The following is a 25778-nucleotide window of genomic DNA, read 5'->3' as shown; positions in this document are numbered from 1 at the left end:
TAGCGTTAAATGATTTAAGCCACACATACAGTGGCAACGTCTCTCTATTGGTCCACAACTGTAGGATTTGTTGCCATGAAATGTTGAACAGACAGTCGTGGTCCCCAGCGGATGAATCCTAATCACTTTGTTCATCCCTTGACGTTTCCTGGACCAACACCAGCACATCAAAACTTTAAATCCTCCCCTGAAATTTCGAATCACATCTCATTGACAATTTGGTACCTAATTATACAGACATTCATGGTTCCCTGATGATGTTTCCAAATGACTTTGGTGGTCCCCAATTTTTCCTGTAGTGCCACTATGAGATTGACATTTGTGGTCCTCAGTGAAATTCCTGTTGGCTGGATTGCCATGTAAGACATTCATGTCCCCGTCAGGAGGAATTGTAATAACTTTGGTGACCCCCTGACTTTAGAACTAGAACCATCCTCTGGCTCTTTGGCTCACTAAATACCTGCTAAATTAATCACATTACCGTCGGCTGTACTTTGTGCTAATTAGCAAATGTTAGCATGGTAAACTAAGATGGTAAACATACCTGATAAACACCTGCATGGATTTGCCTGTCTGTTTTGTCCTCTTTTGCAATACTCTTACAGTTCAATAGAGAGGACATCTATAACAGCTTAATCCATTAGAGATAAACTGCAGCGTCATGAACTGATCCGATAATGATGCAGCACAGTTCACAGGAACATCATCTAGGATGTTGTACTTAAAGTTACACTTGAAGTGAGGTAAAGATGACAAGGCACCAGAATGCACTTTGCAAGAGGCCGGTATGATTTCAGCATACTGACATTTCATCAGTTTTGGCTTTATGCATTTACTGTGAATGTGCACAACTTTTTTTTTCTTTCTTCTATTCCCGGCTTTTCTCCCATTTCAGCCCAAAGCTTTGCAGCAGTCCCAATTCGACACATATGATGGAAGTCGAAAATAACAAATTTACAGCATGAATTCAGCAGATGTATTACACCTTTCCTGAGCGTCAGTGCTGGGGTGAGAGTGTTAGGGAAGAAATTAGCTGTTAGAGTGGTGACATGCAGCCCATTTGACTGCTTCTTATCCTCGGGTGGCATGACCCAGTTTACGCCCCTGGTGCCCCCCACCCCCCACCCCCACAGTGACACTGTAATTTGTGGTGCTGGGAAATTACTGGAGCAGGGAGCCCTGGGAGACATAGTCAATTAGGCAGGGCTCCACCTGTCCGGTGGGGGCACAGCCAGCCACAGACTGACACCTTAATCTTCCTCCCAAAAATGTGGGTTTTTCATAGCTTTTCAAAGGCTTCACATCCATGTATGAGACATTGTTTTTCAGCTTGCCGTCCATTTAAATCTGCAAGGGTAGGTGAACAAGTGTACACTTGAGGCAGATGGACGGAGCATCCGGACCGCTGCGTCTTGCACACCATCTGTTCCACCTGGCGAGGAAAACATCCACCAAGTACGGCTTAATATCATGTAATGTGGTTAGCTACAATTTAGAGCCAGTAGGGGCTGGAATCAGTGATACAAAACCTCAATGTACAGATCAGGACAAACAACACTGGGAGACATTTTCAGGGAGGAAAAAGTTCTTACATATTTATTTATATTTTCATATACTTTTTACATATTTATTTGTAATAATAATAATAATAATAATAATAATATGTATCTGGAACAGAGGGGAGATGGAGCAACGGTGTAGGAAGGGTATGTTGAAGGAATGTCACTTTCTTTTTTTAACCCATTTAATTACAAGAGCGTCATCATTATTAACTCAGTCAATTATATTCACAGTCCCATTAAACAAGCTACAACAAAGATTTCCTAAAATATAGGCTGACATATAAAACTAGCATTTTTTTAAACACTGGTTGATGTATTCCTGCGCGAGGATGGGGGATATGTGGGATGACCGAGCACTGCAACTATATAACAGACAGGCAGGATTGGGGGGGGGGGACTCTTATTGTGAAAGGTAGGCGTGTATGAAAACAGGCGATGAGTGAGGTGTACAATACACACCCATACACAACATACACACAACAGTTTCTACACAGTCATCATGCTTCAACAGGACCTCATGTTAGTCTTTTTTTGTCTATTTCAGCATCACATTATAAGAAACAACAACCACAAGTGGGTCAAAAACTGCAGAAGGCAGATTCCTTCAAGAAAATAGAGAAAGACTCAATAAAATGGGTTATCACTCTAAATGCAATAAAAAGTATTCTTGGAGCCACACTGAAAATTCATGACAGACTTCTCACACTTTTTGGGCCATCGCGTCTCTGAGACACTGGGCAAAGCATTAGCATTTCCCTCCCATGGGTCTGTGAGAGCCTTCACAGCAAAGTTGCCTTCTCCTCTCTAGACTACAAACCCCATTTTTCAAACACGGTGTAAACAGAATCCCTTGGAGAGTGTGGCGGGCTGGCCAAGAGTGCCCTGCACTGCACACAAACTGGAGTTGATCCAGGAAGAGATACTGGCAGGCAACAGTGGCAACAGGCCAGGGTCAAACACACAGACCTGACTATTCCCGTTCTACGCTATTAGGTACACTTGGTTAATCTTGTCGAATTCTTGAACAGAGATAAGGATTGGTAGTTTATGACCCAATGTTGTTGCTTTTATTGTTTATATACAGTCATTCAAATGCACATAAATCATTTGAAAAAAAAAATCTAAGGCAAAAAACTAAATGTAAGCAAACCAAATCCAGAGATTTGATCAAAGACCTGGGAGTTCAATTGGCTGACAGTGATAAGGCAGCGAAATAAAAGGAAGGACAGTAAAACAGAGAGAGAAGATTTTAAAAAAATCATTATACAGGAAAAAAAAGGTCTTTGGTGTTCTCTTGTAATGAGAAAGAATGATAACAAAGGATTTAAAAGAAAAACAACAGTTTCTCTGATGCCCAGTCAGTTTCTAACCTGTCTTGAGTTTCCAAAAGGAAACACTTTCTTGTGGTAAACATGAGTTCTAAAATCATGTGCGCACTACAAGGGATCCAAAAACAAAACAACAAAAATTACATGACATTACTTCATCCACAGGCTTGGAGAAATCCTGCACAGTGCAAAGAATAAATGCCCCCAATATTGATTACAGGTAAAGAGGAAAAGTATCTTTTTATGGTACGAGTTGTGCAACATTATCATGCATCAGATCACCTAACATGAGACAACACGGGGAGGCAGCGGGGTCTGTATCTGGACTCCAGTCCAAAGACTTGGTCCTAAAATATGCATATTGTCAAATGATTCCTGAAGAAGTCTGTTCAACGTTTTGTTTATTTTGTGGATCATTTTTAGAACACCTATACAATATCAACCACTTTACACTCCGCTCTCAAGGATCACAAAACATCCATTGATTGAAGGTTGGGGTGAGGGCTAGTCGGTGGAGAACAGCGCTTGTGTTTCCAGTTAAATGGTCTTCAAGATTAAATGCTGTTTACCTGCATCACTGTTATATACTGTGATAATAGCACCACTCCAACAGATAACACTGCCTTGCTACGAATACGAGGAATCACAGAGGGGGACAGCGAGGGGGGGGTTCGACCTAGTGTTGGTGACACTGTCAGAGGGATGATTCCTCATACAGTAGGTAAATGACAAAGTGCTGGCGGGGCTAATTTTCCCATGACTGCATACTGATAGACAAGATGGTGGGGCTTCACAATGAGTGTTTCCTTGTGATCAGATATGAAGACGCAGGTTTAGACCTTGAATAAGAATTTCCTCGTGACCAAATCTGGAAGTTTCGGGGCTGGGTGGCTTATGAGGGTTGGTCCTTCTGCAGAGCTGAGATGTCCAGAGGAGGAGGGGCCCGCCCGCTCCACTCCTTCAGCTGCCCGTCCTTGAAGAGGAGGTTGAGGGCGGGCAGGGGGACACCGGACTCCGCCGGGGGCTGACTGAGAGGGTTCGACACGCCACTGTCCAGGTCAGAGGGCTGGATGCCATCCTGCCAACACAAGGCAAATGTCACAGATCGAACCACCAGGCAGAGCGGATGATGTGTGGGACAAGGACACATGTCTCTGTGATAAAATAACCCTAAAAGCAGGGAGTGGCTGTGGCAGAATGGTTCCAGTGAGGTTTACAGTCTGTGACTGCTTTAGAAAACATCCAGCCCCTCCAAACGCTAAACAATATGGCTGAAAATGTCAGGATAAAATATGCAGACAGGGTAAAGAGGCTCAGTTACAACAGCAAGGCCTGTGACATGGGCAAAGAGCATTTTAGACTAAAACTACAGGTTCACCATGCCTCTCTTTCTCTCCTTTCTGCTTAGTATTGTCTTTCCGCCCTCACACACATCCTCTCAGACTGGCAGACTGAAACTCACATCATCACGTACACCACATCATTTGCAAATCAACAGAATCCCTCAGTTTTATCTGAACCCATCTCTCACATAATCCTGAGTCACTGCTCTCAATTTCTGCTATGATAATTGTGCTGGATTTTTGTTTTGGTCGTTTCTCCCCCATGTCTTTCTTCAGTTTCTTCTGTGACTTTCAGGACACTGCATGTACAATGCACACTACTTCATGTTTGGTATATCAATGCTTTTGTGTTTGATCTTTCAATGTAATTAAATAAAACATTCGCTATCGTTGCCTTCAGTTACAAGTCTATTCTTAAACTTGGCTGTGGGTCATCTCCTGATAACAGGGATATTAACTGATTGGTGCAAGAATAGCATAGTGTATTACTTACCAAATATTCTAAACACAAAGGTTAATGAAATAGTTGTCAGGAGAAGTCATGGTCACTGATAATTACATCAAAATCGGGACTTAATTATCTCATTATCCCATGATAAAACATACATTTCTATGCTGCTCATATTTATTCTTTGAGCCGGTTATTCCAAGTGAAAAATGTAATTACATTGTTTTCCTTTGTGAGGCAATCTTTTCTCAATATCCTATCATCCTTTTAGCCTCTTGTGGCTTACTGCCTGACTGGAAAATTAAATGAATCAGTGTAGGAGGCCCTCAAGAGTGCCCACAGTCTGCACAACACAGTGCTGATGAAACAGCTGTACCTAAACCACATTAAAATAACAATTCTGTTTAATACATTTACACATTATGAAAGAGTCTTCAGCTTGATTAATTCTTACAGACTCAATCTGTAAAACTAAATTCCTGACTGCTGACATTTTCACTGGACACTGTTAGTTCTCTTCTTTTCTGCCAGTATTCTAATGTGGCGGAGTGTTTTTACCTGGAATGACTGAACGAAACTCAACACCTTCAGCGACAGCTTTCGGCTTGAGTGAAGTAGCTCTTGAAGGCTGAAAAAACAACAAAGCTCAAGTCTGTCACCGCTGCAGCACGCGTCTTTACACTTTTCTTAGTGTTTGAAACAAACGTTTTTTGAGGATGCCGGGTGGGTTTTATGTTTTTTTTTTACCTTTCGTTGCAGCACAGTTTGTGCGAGGCAATTTTTCGACACACTTTGCGGTTGAGCTCGGAGCTGAAGAGGGGCATGCCGAAGCACAGCTCAAGAGGGACCCACTCATCTTCAGATGAAAGGGCTGAAAGAGAGGGATTGGCATCGGCATGAGGCATGGGGATAACATACATTGTAACATGACACACATACCATTAACATGGACACGGTTTGGTTTGGGATCTTACTTTCTCATAATCTCATAATTAACTCACCTTGTTGCCATTTTTGACATCTTTTCCAATTCTCAACTGATTAAATAAAGTTAATTGAATATATTCTATTGAAAAAAAAAACACTTACCATCTGTCTTTGCTTTGCTTTCCACGTTGTTTTCTTCTGTCACAAGCTCAAAGGACTCAGTGCTGCCATTAGTGTCCAGGGCTCCACCAAGATGGGTGTCCCCTTGAAGAAAAGCAACAATCTCTGTCAGCATTAAACCACAGAAAGGAAAATGATTACAGCTTAAGTGGCACTTCATTAATGCACAACTTTTTGATAAATTCCCCTTTGCAAAATAAATATCAAATGTCTCTCAATTAAAATGCACTGGGCACTGATTTGTCTATAAACACGTGTTTTAAATATAATCGGTGATCGCTTACGTCAGCGCAATTCAATCGGTAAATCTCAAATTAAAGGCTAATACTGTTCGATCCACATCCATTAGCAAAGGCTATCACAATAAGGGACACAATTATGCAGACAAACAGTATAATTAAACTGGACTGTGAGCAGTCTTTATCTAATTTGCACCATCAGTGCCAATGGCCATCAGAGGCAAGGACATTGTTGCTAATTGAACTATATGTCTCACATACACACATTTGCATGTGCAAACAGTCAAACAGGGTGTGTTAGCTACCTCTGCACTCAGTACTGTCGCTGGCCCGGCGACGGTGCCTGTTGTTGGAGTTGAGCATGGTGATGTAGCCACACTGGTGCTCCAGGTCCACGTGCTCCTTCAGCTTCAGCAGGGCTTTGTGCGTACACATGTTGGAGTAGGAGAAATCTGCACAAGGACAGCACAAACATGGGAGTGATGCTTCAAGTGCACGGCATGTAGGGCTGCAACTAATCATTTTTTCATTTGTGAAAAATGTTGATCAGTGTTTCAAAAAGCCCAAGACGAAGTCCTCAGATGTCTTGTTTTGTCCACAACCCAAAAGTATTCAATATATTGTCATAGGTAGAGCAAAGAAATCACAACATGTTTACATTTAAGAAACCTGAATTACAGAATATTGACTTCTAAACAATTCTTAAATAGTCATTTAATAGTGGGCCACTAATCAATCAATCGCTTAATCATTCTGGCTCTAAAAGAATGACATTCATATAAAATCGGTTTCTGCAGAGGATGTGATGTTCTGAAAGCAAATGTATTAGAGGGGTGAGACTTCAGTGTTAAGCTTGACACACAAACTCACGAAGAAAAGGATTTCAGAGGATTCAAATCCTTTTCATGATGTTTGACAAGTTAAAACCCTCAAAGCCAAGAAACGTAATATTTGAGTAATCAGAGAAAGGAGCACAGCTTGACTGAGGTTGACTGAGGATGTTTTATCATTCACGCACAACACGGCAGTGACTATCAGAATCAGAATCAGAATCAGAATTACTTTAATAATCCCGTTATGTTATGAGGTGAGTGGCAAAATCTGCACATACTAACAGAACATTTAGGCTGTATAATATCATTTCACTAAGTGAGTTTACAGCTTTATCCGCATTTAATTACTCACCTGCTTTCAAATCTTCTTCATCAAAAGGGAACGGGATGTGAACTGTTTCTCCATGACCGTGCATACCATGACCCTGAGGGTTGAGCACACACACAGTACAGTTTTCTTATCCACAAAGTGGGACTTGGTACCAAATAAGTTATCATGAAAGTAAGAACTGTACGGAGTAGACACACAACATTAGATGATGCCGTGTTCACAAGTCCAAATTCGAGCAATTACACAAAGAGCACAACTTCCTGAAACAACCTATTTGTGTGTGTTTACCTGGATGAGTACAGCCGAGTGTGTGAGGGCATCGTTGAGCATGGTCAACACGTTGGATGTAGGGACGACTCCTGGGTCGTGACCCCAGGAGGTGATCAACAACCTGTCGTAGACCTGAACAGAGAAAAACAGGTCATTAAAATGATTCTTCCACAGCTGCCTATCATTGAAACCACTAGAATGCAACGTGATGGTGTGCGGCATCATGGGACCTCATTTCCTTCTAACAGCTCCGCATTCACCACACAAGTAAGACCGTGGACTCAGACAAGAATAACAGCAAAGGACAGATAAGTGACATGGTAACATGGTACAACAGTATATAACATAATTAGGTTTCTACATGCACTACATAACCTCACCAGTGCTATTTATATCTTAAGTGGTTTCATCTAGGAGGTGAAAACCAAAGTTAAAGGAGAGGAAACATCACTCCTCCGTTCGTCATATCAGCGTGTCAAACTTATCAGCCTTCCACTGCAAACAATAACTGATGAAAATATTTAAACCACCACCCTGTTGCTGATTCTTCGTGACTTTTGCTAGGCTTTCTCTAACTGAGTTGAAGGAATTCCATGAAAATGTAAGTGCTATAATAGTGTATTTTTAAACTCTGAAAGTGGTGAAGAAGTAAATACTCCTTGTTGTTGTTGCTACAGTTCAGTTCGCTGTGAAGAAAAACTGTTTAAATACATAAAAGGAGCAGTAGACAACAAGTAGAAAAATACATGCTGCCTCAAGTGACCCCTGAGAATTTCCTGCATCAAATTGTCTTTTGTCCCCCAGTCTCACATTCCCAGGTTAGTTGAAAAATTCCAAGACCACTGGGAGGCCTTGGAGGAGGAAAATACAGGTGCACGGTGCGGCATGACTGTGATCCTGATGCACCAAGTGCTTTATTTAGAAATTAAGGTTAACAGGGATGAAGGAATCAGCCTTGAATTTTATCTCCAGGGCTCTGATTACATGTTTCTCCAACTGAAATAGCAAGGTCAAAATTTCAAAAGACAGTGGTCAAAAGAGGAAAGGAAAAAAGTATCCAATCACATCTTTGAGTTTTTGAAGCTGTTTCTTATCACATGTGGGGGTTTTATCTTATCTGACTTCAAAGAGATTTATTTTGCTTATATGTAACTGTATCAGCATATATTTACTTGCTTAACCGTGTACCTACATTTATTTAACTACCCTTTCTGGTTAATTATTAGTTTGGGCTAACCTGGAAGATGTCCGGCAGTTTGCGGAGCCTGGAGCCTTTGGAGAGCAGCAGAGACGGCGGGCCTTGGCCGGTTACATGGTACAGGTACAGCTTGAACCAGATGGAGCTTACCTCAGGGATGGCTGGGCCAATGTGCTGCAGGGACAAACAAACATGTACACACACATCAGTGTACAGGAGCAACACTGATGCATCCACATGTACATATCATTAGATATTTTTTTCATTTCTTACATAAACATGTGCCTGAAACAAAGTAGTATAGTTTCTGTGTGTCTGTGTTGCTATTCTGTCGCAGGAGCAGAAATTGAAGCTGCTACTAAAGATGTGGGCAGAAAACAAAGAAAGGAATTCACTGAATTCCACTTCGCTGAGTCCCAGCAGTGAGAAAATAAACAGCAGCGTGAATGGTACAACAAGAGTTTAACTTCTTTGCTTCAGTCCCTCTGAGCTCAGCTAGAAAGCTGGAGTGTGTCCAGGCAGAGGAATTACACATGAGCCTCTCCTCCCTTCCTCCCTCTCTCTCTTTGTGTAGTTCTGTTGTTGGGGGCAACTGCAGGCTGAGCGCCCACAAAGCGTACACGCTCAGTCACAAATCACTGCAGGCACACAAGTGTGTATACACAGCAAGAGGGCAAACACAACCAAACAGAGCACACAAGCACAAATGCACGAACTGTCGACTTAAACACAAACATAGAACTCTACTCTAGCATAGGCAACATTTGATCCAACATCCCAGCACGCCACATAGTATCCCCTCTGCTCTCCCTCCGGGTGCCATACCTGAGGCGTGCAGCTGCTGATGGGTCTGATCTCGTTGCTGAGCGGCGCCATTGAGACCAGCAGCTTGTAGTTCTTGTTGAGGACGCGGCTGCAGGTGGCCTGGTCCAGACCAAGCAGGCTCTCACAGCGCAACATGTCCAAAGGGAAACCTAAATTGGAAAAAAAAGCAAAACAGGGACAGTCAAAACTTCTGTTTAAAATAGGCTGGAAACCAAGAGCAAGTGATTAGCTGTACGCATGTAGTTTGCATTCTTGTGACGCCTATGATGTGACTGAGGTAGCTGCATCACAATAAGTTCTACAATAGATTTCTGGTAGGAATAGTACAACATTTTTCCTGGTTTCTAGGGGTGCTAAGCTAAGCAGCTGCGTACTATAGCCTTATATTTACCAGACAAATACTGGAGTGCTATCATCCAACTGATAACTAGAAAGCAAGTTAACGTATTTCCCAAAATGACAAACTATTCTTTTAAATAAAAAGAATCAGAGAAAGAATGGCAAATAGGGCTCCTCTACGAAGTGTGGGTGCATCAGACATTAACTTGGTCGAAGAACAGTGGATCACATTCAGAGCGCATAGTAAAGACTCTTTCTTTATAGCCATGGTGTCAATAGTATTCTCTCCAAGGTGACTTATAAAGAATGTCCTCTTTAACACAGCGTCAACTTGACATTCATGAATTTAATAATCACCTCTTGCCTTCTAAATATAAATGTAAGAGGAAAGGGGCGCCTAAGAGGAACGATTAACAGATAAATGAGCACCAGAGTCGGGTTTCACCGATGCAAAGAGCTGACTGAAACTCAGGTCAAGGAAATGAAGCCAATTACAATAAGCAATGAGACTGCGGTTTCATACTGTGCTGTCTGAAGGAGGTTTGGATGTTGATTTATCTCTCTGATGACAGAAAATATCTATCAGCTTCTCTGCTGGATGTTGCCAATCAACCTTCTATTACTATGTGGTGCAGCACTGAGGAGTTGGAGCAAAGCAAAGAGTCTAGTCTGTCGAGAGATTTGTTGGCAAGATTAACTGAACTCTCTTCCTAAATGAACAATCATCAGGATCATCACTAGACACTTGTATCACTGTGGGCTTAGTTTAGCTTCAGCCAGCAGGCTCTCAGTGTGCTCACTCTTCAACAGACGGCTGGAGCAGAAGCTGAGGCGGACTGAGAGATAAAACCATCAGAAGTGAGGCACGCGGCCAAAGCAAACAAACAGCATCTGGTGGCACAATGGTGGCAACGTGGAAACTCGGAGATTTGCTTTGTGGTCATAGGAGGACTCATTCTCTGCTGCTCCCTCTAGGAGCCCAAGTAGAACAATACAGCTTTACTGTGGGTTTATACTATGCCTGTGAGTCCAGAAGTATATGACCATAATCAAGATAAACTATGACAGAAGCAGCACAAACAGAGAATCCAGAGTTTGCAGCTTTATCCAGAACTTTCACATAAAAATAACCTTTAAGTGCTTCAGTACTTATTGATTTGACCACAGAACTAGTTTAAGTAGTTGCATAACAGTCATTTAGATTAGTTGTTTGGCACAATTATAGTAATGATAGCTCCCTCTGGAAAAATAAGTTAATAAAGTAAATAAAGTTCTATCTTATCTGACCTTACCTTATTACACACACACACACATACATCCACAAGCTTCACTCTGCACTATAAATCCACATTTCTGTCTAATTGACTTTCACTTTGTCAAGTGATTTTGAAACAACCATCACAAAATGTTGCTTGCGTTTTTAATCACAGAGGATGTCACCTGTTGGCAGAAAACTAACTACAAAAAACAGATGAAGCACAGCGGGGACTGCGTGCAGACAGTAGAAAGTAAAAAATGTCATTAGCTTGCAGCTGAGGCTGAGAAGGCACTGAGAACTTAAAATCAAAACCGTCATGCCAGCTGTCTAATAATACACAAAAATCAGGCCTGTAAGTGTCCATAAAGAGAATGGCATAGGGTGTAGCTGTTTAATTACCTATGTTTGGGATATCGGGTCCTTGGTCCTGAGTGAGTTCTTTGTTGTAGCGCAGGAAGAGGATGGTATTTTTCAGGGTCAGAGCGTGGTCAAAGTAACGCTGGGCCTCACCCTCAGCTGTGCTCTCCACCTGGAGTCAAAGAAACCAGGAGAGAAGTTAAAGTAGAGTGTGCATGTATGTGGTTTACCTGTGAGCGTGCACACATCAAGCTCTAAATTATTTTCTACATAGATTCAGTATCCTCTGGTGTTTCACAATACGAAGATTTACTAAACACAAGTCTTTTTATTCTTATTTCCATTGCTGGTCTCACCTTCTCCAACTCAGCCAGGAAGCTGTCCAGAGTCTCATCGGACAGCTTTCCCACCTCAAACATGGTCACTGCATGACTCTTCAGGTTCTGATAAAAGGAAAAAGACACAGAGGAATCAAAATGTAAAGTGGATGTCCAGTTTTTAGTCCGATTTAAAGAATTTTGTCTGTATTAAGCCTTTTGAGAATCTGACATTAAGGATCCGTGTGTCTACATGCAGTCACTAACCGGAGACAGGTTGCCCATCATGAGGAAGGCTGTAAGGGTGGAGTCAAAGAGGAAGGCAATCCTCTTTGTGGGTGCTGCTGGGATGCTCAGGCTGCTTACACTGCCCGTGTCTGCTACAGGGACACAGAATGAAGGTACATATAACAAGAGCAATAAATCTGTGCGGGAACATTAATGCACACAATAGCACAACAAGCTGTATCATTCTTAAACTGTGGATCTGAGCTTGTGATTTTCTTAAAATTAACATGTGGTAACAGAGGCCACCCCGAAGCTTTTTCCTTAACCATTTTAATTTCTTGGATTTCTTGATTATTAACATGTAAATGTGAATGATGAAGTTTGCCTGTCTGAGAAACCCAACAGTGCCACCTGTACATGAATAACAATGTTCAAGTAAGACCAAAACAAGACAATTCTAGACACCTGTTAATGGGAGAACGACTTTTAGAAGCACAACCAAGCTTCCTTAGGTATTAATTAGCATCGCTTCTGAAGTTCATTCAGAATTCACATTCAGAATGTGCTTTGTGTGCATACATCAGGATGTGGGTGTATTTGTATACACTACACGGAGTTTGTGTATACGTGTCTGTGGGGGGGCACGTGTGTCCTGACAGACCTTGGTCTTCCAGACTGGTGGTGTCGGTATCGGTGGCCGAGGAGCCTCCCTCCATGACAGGACTGCCCTGCTCCCAGGACAGCAGCATCTTCTGAGGGTCCATGGTGCTCCTAACGCAGAGGACAGAGCCACAGCCATGAAAGAGCAGAGGAAAGAGAGCTGTCACCACCAAGTTGTAGTGGTTTATTAAGTTCTAAAGCTGAATGAATGTGAATATTTCAGCGTGTAAAGAAATAATTTTTTCCTGATGGAGAGTGGATTTTTTTAGATCTAGGAGGTGGAGGAATAGCTGTAATTTTCTGTTCTCCGACATCAGAGTAAGTACTCTAACATACCAGCATGCAAAAGGTTGAATGTGAAAAAAAAGAAATAGAAAACAAGCAAACTTCACCTTACTGCTCACTTAATCTTAATATTATCAAGTATATTTTGTAAAAGTGCAAAATAATGCAAGTCAACGGGATGAACATAGTTCATCACATGGCACCACGGTCATTACGGACAGTTAATGATGATAGATATTGTGTGTCAGTACATACTTGAGTCTGTTGACAGACGGGGCGTTCTTCCAGGTGGGGTGGAGCTGCTCTGAGCTGAACACCTGACCTTTCTTTACAGCGAAACCGAGGCGGCAGTACATGGAAACTGCATTCTGATAAAACACAGTGAAAACACAGTGAAAACACAGTCACAGTCGTCTGACGCTCTTTTACTGTTATATGTCATTAATAAAGAGTTATACTTTGGGAGGAGATAGAGCATGAGAAAAATGGGGTATTAAAAAGAAAGGTGGATAGCACCACTACCTCCCAGTAAAATATCCAAAGACTGTCGCTGGAAAAATTGGCAGTTTTAACTCGTTTTTTACATTACATGTCTACCCGTGTGACTGATGGTATAACACTGACTCAAGATGGTGAATGCTGCTCTTCTATTCTAAGGAGACCAATTATTTGCTGCAGTGAATATAAGTCACACTACATTGTCTACGTTTAGTCAGGTGTTGCTTTAAAGTATTTTGGGGAGGATATTTTATTTAACAACTGTTTTAATATTGCACACAACACTAAACAGCCACCTTAAAGAGCATTTTAACTGCTGCTAATTCTGTATGAATTAGAAGCAAGTCAACCACTTAAGTATTATCTATACAATGTGAAGGAGGGATGAAATGTGTAGTCCTAACAAACTTAACCACTTTGATTGACTTGGTTCCCTGGTTATAAGAGGGCTGCTTCTGTATCTCAGTCAAATTCTACTGACATCAACATTGACTATCTGAATACTCTTATGTGTGACGCTCCTTTAATGCCCAACAAGATCCACAATAAAAAGTCGTTGCTTAATGTCTCGTGACCCAAACGGATTCAAAAAGAGGAACAAAAAAAGAAAAAGGTAACACCGTGAACTCTCCACTAAACTGTTGGCTGGCTTTTGCCATTATTTCCTTAACGTTTGTCAAGGTGAGCTTGATTGCTTTCTACACTTTAATGCCCAGGTGGTTCAAGCTGAGGTAAATTCTAAACCGCCTTCTTATCATATCAAAAGAAGCACAGAGCGGATTTTTTTCAAAGTGACTCAGACCATGAGTTATTTCACAAGGGAAAGTTAAACTCAAGTCACAATGGAAAAAGGAGACCTCTCAGAAATCTCAATCATCTCTGAGGTTACATGCTTTCTTCTGGAGAACTGTTGCCAACTCTGCCTTCAACCACTTCTCTAAAGTGCTACTTTTCAGCAACACGACTGAGATGAAACTGAGGATCAGAAGAGTTCAACGCTGCACACTGGAGGTCATAACACTGAGAGGGAGGTTGTCTCCAGGTCTGATAACAGAGTGAATAGGAAACTGGGGAAAACTCAAATGAACTGCTGCTGTTCAAACCCTCTGGTGGAGTCATGGGGCAACGTGACTGAAACAATGTGTGTGTGCAGTTGTGTGTGTCACATTCTACCTCTCAGGTGTATGAATCCAGAATGAAACAGACAAATTGTGCAGAAATATCTACTTGCCAGGCTACACAATGTCGATATGCAAACTATTTCATCTACACAACAACAACAACAATAAAGACAGCAATGCCAATGTGCTATTGTAATACTGCCAGCACCCAAACTCAACAATGGCATACCTTTGGAGAGCAAATTCAAAGGAACAAGAAACAAGGACCAAATATCACTGAAAAAAGGTTTTCATCTATCAGATTTGATGCCAATTTTAAATCTCTCTTGCTTCTTTCTACTGCTACACTGTTTGCCTTCAGGCATACAGACAGGCATGTCAAAGTCCCCAAATCTCTCTAAAACCACACTGGGAACAGAGAAAATTACCTCCCTATTTTGTCAGTGCAAAAACAGGGCCAGATCTACCGTTTTCCCTTCCTCTTGTAAATAGCAGTTCTTTAGTCCATACATTACAAAGGACCCTCACATTCTGCAGGAAGCGGATACCCACCTTCACTAAGTCCAAGTCAATCTCCAACACATTCGCCAGCTAAGAGGCACAGGAGGAGGAAGGATCAGGAGAGGCAGAGAGAGAAAAGAGGATATGGTTGAAAAGTTGATCGATAAGCACACACAAAACAGTCATATTAAATTCAAAGAGCCCAGCAGGTGAGCGCAATAAAACCCATTTCTGAGGCCTACCTCTGCTACGTTTGTCTGCTCATCGATGGACACAAAGATTTTGTAGAGAAGCGTTTCAAAGTAATCACCCTGGACACGGTTCATGACAAAGCCTTCCAGCGGGGGCACTGAAAGACACGAACATGCACATATTTCCCCAGACAGTTCTTACATTGTTTTAGTTTGCAAATTCTAAACTCTTGTCCGTATCTGCAATGACACTAATAGGCATCGTTTCAGTGTAGTGCAAGTCCATTACCCACAATGCTCGCTTATATTCCCACAGTTGTAATTTAGGTACAGACGGTGTTGAGTCAACATAATCACTCAGGAGAGGATAATAGCAGGATCTTTAAACACACACGCACACACACACACACCTGAGATGCAGCTGTCATCTGATATGGGAACATCCAAGTAGATGAAGCCCCGATTGTACAAGCCTGGAGTAGAAAAACAAACACTTGGTTAGCCTAGCTGACATAACGATGTGGTAACAGACAGTTGTACATATTGTATTGTAAATATTTACATTAAAACAACCAATCAAAGCTCATTTGAACAGCTACTTGTATTCAAATTGTGCAGCGTTTCCAGCACTTTATTCTTGCATTACATTTTCTACCAGCACTCGAGAGGCAGAGGTTCATCATCATGTCAAACTGTTCTCTAATTAGCATTTAAACTGCATGGACAAAACCTCAGTCCCTGTGCTTTATCGTTGATATTCACACCAACACACTGACAAGACCTGAAACTGGAACATTAGTTTCACCCTCAATTATCACACAAGACACAAGATGTTTGCCCCTTGCTCGCTGAATTTCAAGTTGATTTATCAAATCTATATTTTCAGGGCGAAAAACATTTTTCTGACATCTAAAAACAGCAACATGTGAGAATACAAATTGCGCTAAACAAGTTTTTCTAGAGGTGAATTAACAAGAAATCGATAATATTTTGTAGAATTTTTCCAGTTCTTACTAAAAAAAAAAAAAAAAAGCACACAGTAATAAAATGAATTACACATTTTATTTTATAAAACAAGCTGTAGAAATAATCTATAACATGTGACAGATACTCACTCAAGACCACATTGTACTCTGTTGATCCAGCCAGCTGAGGACCAGAATCTATCATCTTATCAATGGCTTTCTTCTCTGCTGGAGAACAGATCTGTAATTACACACAATGAACACACAACATTAGCATTAGCATACCTGCACATGTGGCTTTGTTTCCATGGATGTCAAAACAGTGGTAGTTCAGTCTGTGGGAGGATGAACATATTTTGGTGTTTTAAAAGTGTGGATTCCTAGACTGCTTTCCTGTGCTTCCTATTTTTCTTGTGAAATGGAGAAGAATTGTTGGAAACTTGGCAGGTATTTATTTTTAGTCAGGTGAGATCTCCACATTCAGTGCAAAGGCTCATGGGATGAACAACTGTAGCTTGGTGGGTAGTGTGTATGAATTTTAATGAAAGCTTAGGGTAAAAATCACACGTCATTTGTCTCACTTATTTTGTAGATCAATGATACATGTAATGTATATGAAAGGGAAGGAAGATTGAAATAATGAACTGGATCTCCATTAATGTATTTGCTATGTAAGAAATTAAATACTTAAATACTTAAATTTTAATGTGAAGAACCACAAACACTCCTAGTGTCCTCTCTTTTCCCACCATATCAGAATGATATCATCCGTTGCCAACCTGCTTGCTGGAAGAAAAGAAGCAACGCTCTTAGCTCACCCTGATATCGTCCTCAGTGATGTAGCCTGTCTGCGCCATCCACCACGGCTCCACAGAGATTTCCACTGGCTTGGCCGGTAGCAAGTCCCTCGCAGACTTCCTGCGAAAGAATTTCTGGCAAAGGAGACAAAAGGGGAAGGAGGTGAGGTGAGATCGAGTCACTGAAATCTAATAAAGATGGTAAAATATGCATAAGATTTTTTTATTAATGCCGTTTTTGCTTGAGTGTGCTACATTCAATGGCTGCTATAGTTTAATTCATGAGGATGTGTCCTCATATTGAGTATTGCCATGCAGTATGTTGTGGGTCAACCAATCAGGGGAGATACAGTCGGATTAAGTATTCAGTATTCCCTCTAAATGTATCTGCATGTACAAGTCTGTGAGTTTAATGTATGAGGTTTTGTTCAATCAATGATCATTTAAAAAAAGGCTATATGAGAAACATGTCTTACTTTGGATGACCTGCACTGGTTCATCAGGTCAATGTACTGATTTCTCCCGATGCCAAGCAGACGCAGACCTGTGGGATGATGAGAAAATTAGTAAGTAAAACTCAATCATGGCTCAGTAACTGGCCGTGAACTTGTAATAGCTTCACATTAGTACTATGGCAAATAAATCTGGCTGTGGTGCAGCTGCGAGAGGCATTTTTCAATTACAGCCTCTGAGGCTTCACAAAAAAATGAAAGACAATTACAGCAAAAAGCAAAGTTTGAAAATGAGTTTTTCTGGATATTTCCAACTTCATATTGGAGAGTTACTTTGGAAGGAGAGAAGGAGCTCCATGAGCAGTAACAGTGACTCATCCAAACGTCCTCAAATACCCACACACCCTTTCTGAGACAGTCCCTTGACATACACACGCACGCACGCGCACACACGCACGCACGCGCACACACGCACGCACGCGCACACACACACATAAAAACACTACACATCCATCAACCAATACACACAGAGGTTGTAAGAGTGAGTATGAGCATGCATTTTCATCAGTAATTAAACCTGCAGATCTTTTGTCTGACAAGCGAAAGAGTAATTACACAAACATTGATGCATGCATGAAACGCATACCAATTTTATAAGTCTTATTAATTTATTCATCTCTTATGAGTTTCCTATTTATCTGCAGCATCAGAAACTTTTCTTGGACACTTCTTAGTTTTTTCCACCATAATCCTAGGTACTGTGGCCAAGTAAATGGCTACGGTTGCTCCTACCTTCAGCTCTGGCCATCGCTAATCATTGCTGGCTGACGTAGAACACACCACTACCGGTGTGCCAACACAGAAAAGTCAGCACAGACTGTGGCGAATTAAAAACTCTGGTATACTGAGAAATTCAGAGATTTACCTGGCAGCAAAAAGCTTGATCAGCATTGTGTGAACTTATTTGTCAATGGCTTGAATATAAAAGACGTTTGCTTTGAAATAACACACATTTCCTGTGTCTGAGAAAAGTACAGTTTTATGGTCAATATAGTAGAAAGGTATGAAAATTTTGGCTCATATCCAACCATGCCACCTCCTCTAGCCTATGATGCACAGGCCTGGAAGGGGCTGAGAAAATGTGCTGGGACAGCTGCCAGCACAAACAGGGACCAGTAAGGGGTGTTTGCATTTCGGCCTCCTAATGCAGCAGAATCCTACACGCATATCATGCCTTTTCAGCGCAACGCAGACACAACACAGAAGCATCCACCCACGTAAAACTGTCTCACATACACACTCACTGCCTCTCCATCCACCCACTTCTGCATGACACACTTCCAAAGCTCCTCCAGGGAGATTAGAGGAGAGAGGCCCCTGTGAGCACGGCAGCCTGCTGGCAGCCTTCTGTCTCCACAGCGTGAAGGTCCTGTACTGCCAGGACTCAGTCACTCACAGCCACAGGCCAAAGCCAAAGCCCATTTCACTCTACAGCAGAAAGTCAAAGAATGTTACAACGGCCCGAACATACACAGAATAATTTCTGAGGGACACAGTTCCTCAGTAATGCAGTAACACATCATAAAAGCAACCACTTTGTTTTTTGAGAAGCAATTTTGGATTTATATCAGTCGGTCCAAAAACCACTTGGGCAGTGCCTTGATTTGGTTATGGAAATAAAAAGATTTTTTTTCTGGATATTAGTAATGCAAGTCAGTGGGATTTGAAAAACATTTCTCTCATAAACAATCAAAACTAGAGTGGGTTTTCATTTTGTTATTCAGGACAAGCTGCCCCCCATCTGTGGAACTCTCTCCCTGATGATCTAACGGCTCCACAGTCTGGGGAAACTTTTAAGAAAGGCTTGAAGACTTTTCTTTTTTTAAAAAGCCTTTGATTCATTTTAATTTATTGTATTGTGTTCCTGTTTTTATGCATTCTTTCTATTCCTCTGTAGCACACATTTTGCAATGAAAAGTTCATTATAAATAAAATGTATTATTATTATTATTATTATTAAGTAGCAGTGAGTTTTCTACCTCCAGTATTTCAAAACCACTACAGAGTAGCAAATCATAATTGTAGAATTGTATTACAAACAGCCATAAGCTACAAAGGCTGGCATAAAGGTGCTGATCTTCATCTTTATCAAAAAATAATTTCCTGCCAATTATTTTCCAAATTGGGAAAGCTGGAGTCTAAACAACTGCTTGATTTGTCGGGCCAACAGTCCAAAACCCAAAGATGTTCATTAGATATAATGATAGAAAACACAGAAAAACAGATCATTCCGAGGATTGAGAAACCCAAACCAATAAATGTTTGGCATTATGCTAAAAAATGGCAATTGATTTAAACAGTTGCCAATTTATTTTCTGTCAATCTGTCATTCATTTGTTCATTAAAGGTTCTAATGCTGATATGGGAAATGAATAACAGAGGAATGTCCCCTGAAGATCTTCAGTTTAAATTTAAAGTGCCCGCCAGTGACTTCATGACCTTCATACAAATCCCTGGGTTTCCTTAAAACTTTATATCTTTTCACTGCAACGGGTGCACCACCTCATACACTGACAGCCCTTTAACAATAAGAACTGGGAGGGAAGTTAAAAAGAGACCAGAAACACAAAGAGAGCAGGAGTGGGAGGCACACAGAACCCCAGTAAAGTCATTTCAACAGTGTAGGAGTGACGGGGGAAACTGAGAAAAAACAAAAACTCACAGTCAGCAGCAGTGAAGTTGGGCAAGGAGTCGTAACTCTTCTCACTGTTCATAATATCCTGGAGGTGCAAAAGAAGAAAGGAGTCAGGAGACAGGGAAAAGAAGAATTAAACTCATTTTTCCTCACCCCCTCTGTGTCTCCCTGCCTCTGATTAATAACAGGATTAGCAGATCTGGGCGGCCGTGCTAATTTCTACTCCTCATTTTCATTAAGTGCTTAAGACGGATTATCAGAATATGACATAGCCTTCAGCAATTTAGTGGCCACAATTAAAGCTCAGTCAAGTTTAGTTTAGCACGCATAGAAAGTGCGCGAATCCTTTTTAAGTATGAGCTGAAAACTAAATGGTTCGTCTTTATTCTTGTTCAAGCTAAGACATGAGAAATAACACTGGGCATTATTAGTCATATCTGTTCTGATGAAATGGGAAGTATGCCAAATGTGGAAGCGTTTAGCTAGTAGGTTGCACTCACACTGACGCAATGGAAACAAATCTGCGGGCATTATGCAAGGGAATTAAACAATAAATATATCTAATAAGTTTCAAGTGCAACAAAACAGAGGCAACACAATTACTGGTGCATTATTTTCATTAAGAGTGATTAATAATGATTATAATGATTATGACGTGCAGTATGGATTACTTTTCATAAACAACACTCCCAGCCGTGTGAACACATGGCCTCAGTCTTTGCAAGCTAATTGAAAATGTCAGAAGTCATGGAAAAACCAGCGGGTCAATGTCTCAGAGAGAGAGGGACTCAGTGTGAGACAGTGAGCCGTCATGCAGACCAAGGCCAAACTGACTGCAGAGCAAACAGCAAAGATTTTCTCTGGGTGTGTTTGTCCTGGGATGCCTCCTCTGTGTCTCCCTGAGCTGGTACACAACGCTTCACTAGACACTGACTGACACCTAGTGCCTGACTGATGCCAAGTCTATCAACAAGAATCTGTTATACCACATCATCCTCTGAGTATATGTCTTATAATTAAATGCACTCACTCTATGGCGAAGGTCGTTTGTGCCATGTTACAACAGTTTCTCTTTTTTTTTTTTTAGATACAAATGACATTTCATTTTAAGTGAATGACTCGCTCATGTTAGCCAATGGCGTACACAGGTTTCTCCTCTATACACACTGACTATACAATAATAGTGTAGCTGCACAAAGGAATACCTTTTTTTCCATCTATTCAGGTGTACCACATTATCATTATCCAAGTAACAAAGAACAGATTGCACGTGATAGCAGGGGGTTGTGAAGAGCTTAGATCCTTCTTTTTATAATGGGCTCTTGGATGTCTTGGGGTTTTGTGTGAAACTGTCATTTCTGCAGAGGTTTCCAGGGACACCAAAATTGAAGACATTGTTAAATTTAAATTAAAAGTGAGTGGATGTTTCCAAACCAATTAGAGAATGTTTGCTGCTGCACAATAAGAATTCCTGCTCTGTGCTTTTGAGTTTACCCAGCTCATCGTTGTGAAAGCTCAGATGAAACTGTAAAATCACCATCTTATTCTCTTGGGCTTCAGAAGAATACAACGCTAGACTACTCAATCAGCCAGCACTTTCACACAATGTGTGCACCAAGGTAGATGTTCTGGTGTATGACAAGGTGCTTAATGAGTAGGGCTGGGCAATGGTTTCTATTTTCATATGATCCAATCATGGTTACTCAAGAATGCCAATACGTGGTCTGATTGTCAGAAAGAAGCTTTGGATTTAAGCAATGAAGTTACTTGTTTTCTGAACTGATTAATGTGAGCTGCTTATGGGTGAATAAACATATTTCTATTGTTAAAATATCTTTATTGCTTTTATAATAACATTCATTCAATAGCATTTTCAAAATTATTATTGATTTTAGAGTTCAAATTTGGATTTAAGATTTTGAATAAATGTCTTGAATGTGGTTCAGCTTCTGCCAGAGCTTTGAAATTATCAAAGCAGTTAAGCAAATCAGTTCAAATTACATGAATAAACATTTCTAAAAGTGTGAGCATTTTATTTATATATATATATGAAAAAAATCTATTTAAGGCTAAGGCTAATAGTGAGATTATGATAAAGGAGAAAAAATGAAGCTTCCCCTCTTCCGCTCTGCAGTGCAGCAGAAGTTGCTTACCTCCATGATTCCTATGTAATATGAGAATGGAGTGACTCGCAGTCCTTTGACCATGATGTCCGACAGGTGGTAGGGGTACAGCATCAGGTGGTCCCGGCTGTACTTCAGCAGCTCCTCATAATACTTGCGCTCATCCTTCCTCACGTGGCGCACTGCTCATAAAAGACAGAGCAGTCAGGTCAAAGCTAGGGGTGAGTGTTCATACAGTACATAATCTATGGCAGATCAATCCAGGTTAAAAAAGGAGTATTGATCCTGAACAAGCTACAGAGGGTCATTAGGGTAGCAATACAATTGATTAGTTGAAGTGTTTACTATTACACAGCTATTTAGAGACTACTACGGTATTTTCAATGACATTTTATTTAACAGGTAGTCACTTTGTTGGTTACTGAAGACAAATATGCTTAAGGACAGTCAATATCACTAAGTCTGCATTACGTGTTCATACACATACATACAAGTGTACCGATCAAGTATTACTGTGATACAATATGTTTGTTTGAAAGTTGACAGCTTTTAGATACACCTAGCTAGAGCTAATAAAATAGTAAGTTTTATCCTATCATCTTGACAGTAGGAATTATCTGTTGTATCAGAATGAATTCCTTATAGCGAAATGCACCTGATAAACTGGAGACTGAGCACACATTAAACCAGACCAGAAACTTACTCACATCTGTTATTCTCAAGTTATAAAAGAGGATTTGTTCACTTTCAATCACACGCCTAATTATGATCCGTCCCACAGTTTAGTACTTGTGTAAGGCACAAACTTGCTCACCTAGGTTATTGCGGAATCGCAGCTGGTTGCGGATGCTGTACAACAGCACATGCTTGTCATACTCGCGCTGAGAGTTTCCCAAACTCTGCAGAGAAAGGAAAACACAGCAGACAGGAGAGGACCATAGTTAGATTTACCTGCGAGGAGGCAAAATGAGCTACTGGGACTCTTTTAACCCCTCTTCCCTCCCGCTGTCTGTGCAATCTGCATTATATTTCCATGCTGGAATATTTCCAGATCCCAAATTTACTGTGTGGTAATTTGAGCAAACATCAATTTAGGAAAATGCAGTATATAAAACAATGACGATGGACTAGATTTCAAGCAAGAACCCAAGACAGGGCCTTAAGCTCAGGTAAAAGGGCCCACCTTAAGGCTTTACTAGTCCACATCTCTAAACAAATTTTCTATGGATGCACCAGATCAGTAGTGGCACCAATACTGACCTTATTACGTGGATCAGGTATCAGCTGTGATGTGACTGATACATTAAATTGAGTCACTTTGACAGCGTCATGACAAAATTCACTGCACATTCATTCATTCTCTCAGAGCAGGTCATCAACTTAGTTTATACTGCCACAACAATCTCTGGCCTATGATGCTTGCATCCAGGTAGTGGAAAACACACACAATAAATTAAAAGGGGAAACAACACTGACATTTGGTCGGTATCGAGGGAGAGAAACCAGGGAACTTGGTGCATCCCTTAAATTTTAAATCATAATAGTACAAAAGAGTTGACACACAATAAGTCCGGTTCCTCAGCTGCCCACTCTTTCTGACTGGTGATGAGGATGCTCAGAGATACAGGCAGCTCAGACAGCATCACACCACGACATGTACGCAGGAGGAGGGATGTATGCAGACTATTAATAGTCAAACAACCTTCATATTGTTTGCATGTCTATTACTCATTGTGCACAAAGGTGTGAAACAGGTGACATCCACGCGGTAGAAATCATGTGGCGCCACCTCTCAAACACTCAGTCATGTGATGCCAGTGAAGTTGAGCAGAGGCAGCGGAGCCTCAATGGCTGTAATGTAATGATGGTCAGCTATGGCTCCGGCTGATGGCTGAAACCTCTGCAGAGGAGCTGAGCAGCGAGTCGTGGGACCTTGTGACAGCTGAGACTGGAGAGCCCCGCGGTGACATTGACAGGCTCACCTCCCTCCCCCCTCCAGGACCCAGAGGCTCTCCCCTCTCTCCCTGCCCCGTGGAGATGTTAAAACACGGTACCTGTTTGACATTAGCTGGTAGCTTGTTCCACGGATAATTCTGCCTGATGTGAAATTCCACGTCCGTGTTCATCGCTAGCTAGCTAGCAGGCTAAAAGCAGAATCCCTCGAGACGAACAGAAACGGGCCCGCGGGCAAGTCCACGGTGCCTTTACCCCCCCGACACCCAACTACCGAGCAAAGGACCCCCGGTGTGAAGAGATGTTTTCTCCGGTGGTTATTTTCCTTCACAATAAACGGACACTTCCTTGTTGTATTTTCGAACGAGCCGTTCGTCACGCTCGTGGCCACCTACGTCACTTCCTGTTGAGGCGTGACCGTGGATGTGAATGGAGCGCGTGAGCGAGGGGACAAACGCAGGGTCATGTAAAACAGTGTGTATTATTATTATTATTATTATTATTATTATTATTATTATTATTATTATTATTATTATTATTATTATTAAGTCACACACATACAGTGTGTAGGCGTTCATGTCCGACTGCTGCAGGGCTGAAATGAGCTGAAGGGCTCCTATCAAAGGAGAGGTTTTATTCTGTTTTAGCATCAGCAGACAACGACACTAATGACAGGACTATAAGCCAGCAGTATATAGTCCGTCCCTCAGTAAGAGAGTTCATGCATTCCTGAAAATGTAAGTCTGTAAAAACAGCTCATGAATACACATTTTAGTGTTTCAAAAAGCCTGTGATTTTCCTAAAAAGCAGGTAATTGTGGTTTTTATCAAACATTTTTGAATCAGCAGTTAATGGTACATTTGTGATGGACTAGTCTTTGCCTCGGATTAATACACATTTGCTGCACTACAACAGGAGGTATAGACTCATAATTAAACTGCAGTGCCCCTGTTCATGTTATTCAGTGCAGCAGTGACCATCAGTGATCCGTGTATAAAAGTTTTAAGGACAATAGCGTAAGTCTACAGGCTCAGCACAACAATTACAGCAAAGCAGTCACTGGCAATGAAAATGTTTGTTCCTATGCACGTTTCCCCCATCAATGCTCATACAACATTTATAAAAAGAAAGTCATGCAAGTAAAAGTAAAAATATGATAGATAGATAGATAGATAGATAGATAGATAGATAGATAGATAGATAGATAGATAGATCAATTCGGTGCAAGAAAAAAAGGTTTTATGTTTATTTTTATATCTTAACTGACAAAACATAATTTGGTACCTGGTAAAAGGCTCATGTTTAAAGGCAAACACAGGCCATTAACATGTCTTCAAAACAGAAATGTTCTTCATTTGGCTTTTCAAGTTGCTTCCAATAAATCAGATCATAAAAATGGTACAAAGTGATGATTTATCACTGTATACTTTCAGTCCTGAGCTCTATCAGTGGATCTAAATAGAAGTCCTCAAATCCATCATTAGACTTTCTGTAGTAGGATTATTACTGGGTCAAGAAAGGGAGGATTTAAGCCAGTAAGATAAAGTGAAAGTG

General features: G+C 41.1%; 1 protein-coding gene across 2 annotated transcripts; it reads right to left on the bottom strand.

The window, feature by feature from the left end:
- Positions 1-1567: 1567 nt before the first annotated feature.
- Positions 1568-24560, bottom strand: fam91a1 (family with sequence similarity 91 member A1). 2 transcript variants are annotated; one of them, XM_070846547.1, is made up of 24 exons: positions 24326-24560; positions 23086-23170; positions 22302-22453; positions 20176-20233; positions 17478-17545; positions 17023-17136; positions 16355-16445; positions 15650-15712; positions 15291-15397; positions 15100-15138; positions 13184-13296; positions 12645-12754; positions 12023-12135; positions 11795-11881; positions 11481-11610; positions 9485-9633; positions 8699-8833; positions 7480-7593; positions 7213-7285; positions 6333-6479; positions 5771-5872; positions 5429-5552; positions 5240-5309; positions 1568-3968 (listed from the first exon to the last, which is right to left on the bottom strand). In XM_070846547.1, exons 1-24 carry the CDS (start codon positions 24395-24397, stop codon positions 3783-3785), a joined length of 2502 nt encoding a protein of 833 aa, XP_070702648.1. In that variant the 5' UTR covers positions 24398-24560; the 3' UTR covers positions 1568-3782. The 2 variants fall into 2 exon arrangements, with proteins under 2 accessions (XP_070702648.1, XP_070702650.1); XM_070846549.1 differs by having other exon boundaries at positions 12023-12132.
- Positions 24561-25778: the final 1218 nt, after the last annotated feature.

This window comes from Pempheris klunzingeri, chromosome 16 (assembly GCF_042242105.1).
Source record: "Pempheris klunzingeri isolate RE-2024b chromosome 16, fPemKlu1.hap1, whole genome shotgun sequence".
NCBI classification, from domain to species: domain Eukaryota; kingdom Metazoa; phylum Chordata; class Actinopteri; order Acropomatiformes; family Pempheridae; genus Pempheris; species Pempheris klunzingeri.
Note: the sequence above shows the minus strand (reverse complement) of the source record. Positions and strands in the feature narration are given on the sequence as shown.